Source organism: Leptopilina heterotoma, unplaced genomic scaffold, assembly GCF_015476425.1.
Source record: "Leptopilina heterotoma isolate Lh14 unplaced genomic scaffold, ASM1547642v1 Lhet_15, whole genome shotgun sequence".
Taxonomy (NCBI): domain Eukaryota; kingdom Metazoa; phylum Arthropoda; class Insecta; order Hymenoptera; family Figitidae; genus Leptopilina; species Leptopilina heterotoma.
The window spans coordinates 1,389,315-1,395,231 of NW_025110867.1; the positions used below are offsets into that span (position 1 = coordinate 1,389,315).

At 38.4% G+C, this 5,917-nt stretch overlaps 1 protein-coding gene across 1 annotated transcript; it reads left to right on the forward strand.

Moving 5' to 3' along the window:
* Window positions 1–4,686: 4,686 nt before the first annotated feature.
* LOC122498370 (secreted RxLR effector protein 161-like) lies at window positions 4,687–5,100 on the forward strand. Its single transcript, XM_043606064.1, has one exon. The coding sequence runs from the start codon at window positions 4,687–4,689 to the stop codon at window positions 5,098–5,100; it is 414 nt and encodes a 137-aa protein (XP_043461999.1).
* Window positions 5,101–5,917: the final 817 nt, after the last annotated feature.

A 5,917-nucleotide genomic window follows, 5' to 3' on the forward strand; every position in this document is an offset into this window, starting at 1 on the left:
AAATTTAGTCCTTTTTGTACATAGAAGGAGTTTACACCGTAAGCCTTAAATATAAGCCTCCGCGAGCATAAACGGATATGCCTCCATGAGGATATACTTGCGTCTGCGCAAAGTGTTTGCCTGCAGCTGTGTTGTGAAAGAGTTTGCCTTGACCACGTGTTCGCGCAGGCGCAAATATATGCTCCTGGAGGTATATCCGTTTATGCGCGCGGAGGCTTATATTTAAGGCTTACGGTGTAAACTCCTTCATATGCTGCACTAATTCGATACTTCATGGCGGGCGGCACAATTTTCTGTTTTGTTCTTTTCCTACTTTAGAGTTTTCGTTTGCCAAACGAGGCGGGCGGGATGTTTATGATTTAATTGTTTGTTAACCTTCTACGCAACGTTGCCAGCTGTTGGGACTCGATTTCCCCTTCTACTGCTTCGGCGCTCTAGTCATAAGTGGTGGTAGGAACCGGAGCGAGTCTGAGCCAGTCTTCGCATGGTTTTTGAAGTGTGAGTGTCGCGCGCATAAAATATTGCCGTTAAGTCTGGGAATCATATCATAATCGATATTTATAATCCTGTTCGTAAGTTTTTTCAATGATTTGTATTACTATTATAAAAAATAAATGTGAATTTCTTTGCATCAAATTTTGTTGTATCATTGAGTTCTTGCTCATCCTTATCCAATGTTACATTCCTTTTTTTTCACATTATAATTTACAAGTGAATTTTTCAAACATTATTTTTGGTCTGTTCAAGAATCCTCACTTAAGTTGGACAACCAAGAGACTTATATTTCTCTCAGTCATACGTCCTGCTATAACTTACTGTATAGCCACATGGGGATCTGCTGCCAACTGCCACATCAAGAAAATCCAAACTATCCAAAACAAGTTCCTGAGGATGATAACGAACGCTCCATGGTTCGTGACCAACGATCAACTACATAGGGATCTCCAAATTCCTACGGTGCGCAATTACGGACGAGACTTAGCAATTAAACTCTTCCATCAAGTCGAGAATCAGAAAAATATCCTGCTCAACAACATACTTGACTACAATCCAAAAGACTGCCGTCCTAGAAAACGGCGCCCCCGCATAGTAGAAATACTTGACGTGAGCCCAATCTAAATCCTACTAAGTTCATCTTCTATGATATAACTCACTTTTCATTATCCGACATCAAAGGTAAAGATGCTCATTGCATCAACCTAATCATCAACTAGAGATCAAAAGCAAAAAGCAAGAAGCGTCAGTCTTGCATTTAACACTGCCAGCAATGTATACAACCTTTTGTAATTGTAAAGAGATTTATATCAATAAATATATTTTGAATCTTGAAATCTTGACTACTGTTGAAATTTACAAGTGCTTATTACTTTAAATTTATTTTCATTTCGCGGTAAAGATAGAGCCACTGTGCAGACTCACTAGTCACGTGATGTTTAGAGACTAACTTCTCACTGACGCTGGTCAGCTTACTTTTCATTTTCCGTTTTTCCATGGCTTGTCGAAAGCATGGCTTGCCTCACTTTTATTTTATATCGATCACAAATGTAATTCGTATGTAATAAATCTTTCACATTTGTTAATTCTTACCAAATTGTTTTCCCAATTTATTTCAACAGATTATGAGACTGAAACGCGTTCGCGTCGCAGAGTGTATTTTGAGGTTATATAGGGAAATTGTATTTGGTGATCACAATTGTGTTGTGTTGTGAATCGCTGTTATTATTAAGCTGAAATTTGTTAGCTAATAATTGTTTAAACACAATTATAATTCGAGGACAATGAAACATTAAATGTTCTTCTCGAACTGTTACGTGAGTTTTTCAATTACACGTGGAAACCGGATGATACGGTTGGTACATTCGTTGCTGGATTAAAATTAATCGCTAGAAAAATCGAGAGTTTAAATTCGGATGATTTCAAGGATAAGTTTAATGAAAAACTTATTATGGCGAAAATTCTAGGTTGTTTGCCAAAACATTTCGATAGTTTTGTTACGAGTTGGTCCCTTTTATCGAATAATGAGACGTTGGATGCCTTTTTATAAAAACTGGCCGATGCAGAAAGAAGTGTCACCGTTCGCTGAGATATTGCATCGGATGATGTTTTTAGGATTCAAAAGAAGTCGCTTCAGGAATCGAAAATTAAACCGGTTAATAAGAAATTTCAGGGCAGATGTCACGGGTGCGGTAAAAAGGGACATATTAAAAAATGTTTTAAAGATAAACACGGATGACCAGATTATTGCAGATTCGAGGGCGAGTGTTCATCTAACTTGGAGGTTAGATTGGTTTTCAGATCTTGGAAAGCTTGATTCGCCATTGATACTAAATATTGCCAATGGGAAAACTTTGGGCAATATCTCGGTCGAAAAATCGATTGACGGCAAGAGTTGGGAAAAGTGTTTGTGGACAAATGTGTATTATGCGAAAGCAATGGGAAGTGAGTCGTTATTTTCTACAACGTTTATGGAAAAAACACGAGGATACAGTTTTTATTATGGAAATGGAATTATGCGTTTACTTATTAAAGAGAAAACTGTATTAGGTGGAAAAACGATCGGGAATCAATACATTCCATTTATTCGAATTTTGTTACCAGCGCTGTCCGTAAATGCCGCTCAATCGATAGGTTTATGGTATTAGCGACTTGGACATGTGAGTGATAAGATAATCCGTGATATGTCGAAGAATGAACTCGCAGAAGGACTTGAATTGTTTTTCAATCAGCGAGATGTTTGTGATTCTTGTCATTTTGGAAAGCAGACGAACAATGTGCATCCGACTCGTGAGAAGCGTGAGTGTCTTCCTGGACAACGTTTCCATTCGGACGTTTGTCATGTTGGTGTAATGTCGTGGAATAAGTGCGAGTTTTTTCTAACAGTGAAAGATGAGGCATGCGGATATCGTCGAGTTTTCTTTTTAAAAACAAAAGACGAAGTGTGTCGAGTATTTTAAAACAATTTTTCGTAGATGCATCGAGAGAAACTGGTAGAGTGGCACTTTCGTTGAGAACCGACAATGGAACCGAGTATGTGAATGAAAAGGTGAGGGAGGTTTTGAAGTCTGTAAATATTGTTCACGAATTTTCGCCGCCGAATGTGAAACAGTGTAATGGAATGGCTAAACGAGAAAATCGGACTCTATGTGACAGTGCTCGTTCAATGTTATTTAATACAGATTTATCCAAAACAGATAGACTTTTGTTGTGGCCGGAAGCTGTTGGCTCAGCTGCTCACCTTCGCAATCGCGTTCCAAATCGAGGATTGACAAAAACGACTTCAGACAACGAGTGGTATGGAAAGAAGCCAAATGTTTTTCATCTTCGCGTATTTGGTGCAAAAGCATTTGTTCGTATTTCAGATTCCATGAGGAGGAAAATGGATCCGAAGGCCAGGAAAGGTGTGTTCGTCGGTTATGATTTTCTAACGGATAAAGTTTATCGAGTGTTTGATCCTGTCAAGAAAATTGTGGAAAGAGTCTCGGATGTCGTGATAGAAGATAGAATCGATATGGATAAACAAGTTTTATTTCCAATGCCACTTGAAGAGCAAGATGTAGTTGCTGAACTCTTTCCTGATGAAGAATCAATTTCGATGGACACCGACATCTCATCAGATGAGGAGGAGTATCATTCGACGGAACTGGATGAAGAATTGTCACCGAGAAAAGCGAAAAATCCCGCAGGACGACCAACAGGTTCTAAAAATAAACCGAGAATTATTCCTGTTTCAGATCGAGTACTGAGAGATAGGCAGAACAAAATTAATCATATTGCAGAGATGAAAGTGTCATTGGATCCAGTCTCTTATGAGGATGCTATTTCGAGAAGTGATGCTCATCTTTGGAAAAATGCAATGGAAGAGGAGATGTCATCTCTCGCAAAGAATCAAACGTGGGAACTCGCTCAATTGCCAAAGGGTCAGCCTGTTGTTTCATGTCGATGGTTATTTAAATCGAAATTCAATCTGGATGGGACAATAAAACGTCGAAAGGCCAGATTAGTTGCGCGCGGATTCAGTCAAACAAAAGGCGTTGATTACTTCGAAACGTTCTCGCCAGTAGTTCGTTATGAATCTGTTCGAACTGTCATCGCTGCAGCAGCTAAGGACGATATGGAGTTGATTCAGTTTGATGTGAAATCAGCCTTTTTAAACGGCCCATTGAACGAGGACATTTACATGTGTCAACCGCCAGGATTCGAAGATGGATCGGGGGATGTGTGTCACCTTCAAAGAGGAATTTACGGACTTAAACAGGCTTCGAGGAATTGGAATGGACTATTCAAGGACTTTATGATTGCTTTCGGTTTTGTTCCATCGCCTGCAGATCCGTGTGTTTTTGTGATGAACCCCGACATGGATAATAAAATGATTTTGTGTTTGTACGTGGACGATGGATTGATCGCAAGTAGGAGCAAGACTTCATTGAACAAATTCATCGATTCTTTGGAAAAGAAATTTAAAATCACATATCATGAACCCACATGTTACGTTGGAATGGAAATATCTCGAGATCGGAAGTTAGGAGCAATCGCTGTAAATCAACAAGGATACATTCGAAGAGTGTTAAGGTCATGTTATTCAGTGTGAAGTTTTTCCACAGTAAAGTATATGGGGCACGTGACCACTGAATAACATAACCTTAAGTCGATTTAGTATGGAAGATTTGCAAGACAGTGACAGCTCCCATGGACCTGTCAGTTAAGCTATCAGAAATCGAAAATGAGCCAGAGGAAGCTGCTCAGAAATCCTTTCCCTATCGAGAAGCAGTGGGTTGTCTAAATTACATCGCAACGATATCAAGACCAGATATCTCATTCACAGTGAATGCACTTGCTCGACAGTCAAACAATCCGACAGAACAGCATTGGAGAGCGGTCAAAAAGGTTATGAGATATCTGAAAGGAACACTGAATTTTTCACTTGTCTACAAAGGAAATGATCAAGGACAATTTCACGGATACAGTGATTCAGATTATGCCGGAGATTTGTCCGAAAGAAAATCTACATCTGGATACGTGTTTGTGTTTCAAGACGGGCCAATAGCGTGGTCATCAATTTTGCAGAGAATTACTGCCTTGTCATCATCTGAGGCAGAATAGTCGCAATTTCGGAAGCTTTAAAGGAAATCTTATGGCTGAGGTCGTTGTTGGAATCTCTTGGTATGCAGCAAAAGGAAGCAACGGAATTGAAAGTCGACAATCAAGCAGCAATTGCGATTGCGAAAAACCCGGAATTTCACAAAAAGACAAAGCAAATTGTTTGAACATTATGAAAATGAAAATTATGTCATAAGCAAGAGGGAGTGTTGAAATTTACAAGTGCTTATTACTTTAAATTTATTTTCATTTCGCGGTAAAGATAGAGCCACTGTGCAGACTCACTAGTCACGTGATGTTTAGAGACTAACTTCTCACTGACGCTGGTCAGCTTACTTTTCAGTTTCCGTTTTTCCATGGCTTGCCTCACTTTTAATTTATATCGATCACAAATGTAATTCGTATGTAATAAATTTTTCACATTTGTAATTCTTACCAAATTGTTTTCCCAATTTATTTCAACAACTACTTTGTGCAATAAAAAATTTTCTTTCAAATTCTTTTTAGAAAACTAATATTTATTGTTAATTTTGGTTTCGATATCGACTAATTGATTTTTTGATATCTGTTCAATCGATGTAGACGCAAATTGCAACTTTTTTTTTATTTAATGCGTCAAATTCCACAGGTGAAATAAGAAAAAATTCTCTTGAGGTTTTGCATTTTTTAAGTTGATTTTGCACGTAAAGCAGTTACTTATAGAAAATGTTAAATCTTGTATATACAGTAAGAAAAGCTATCCGTCAGTCATAGGAAAGTATGGGAATCGCATAAGTCTGTCTCACTCCCACTCATGGGATATGACTGACGTGGTAGGTTT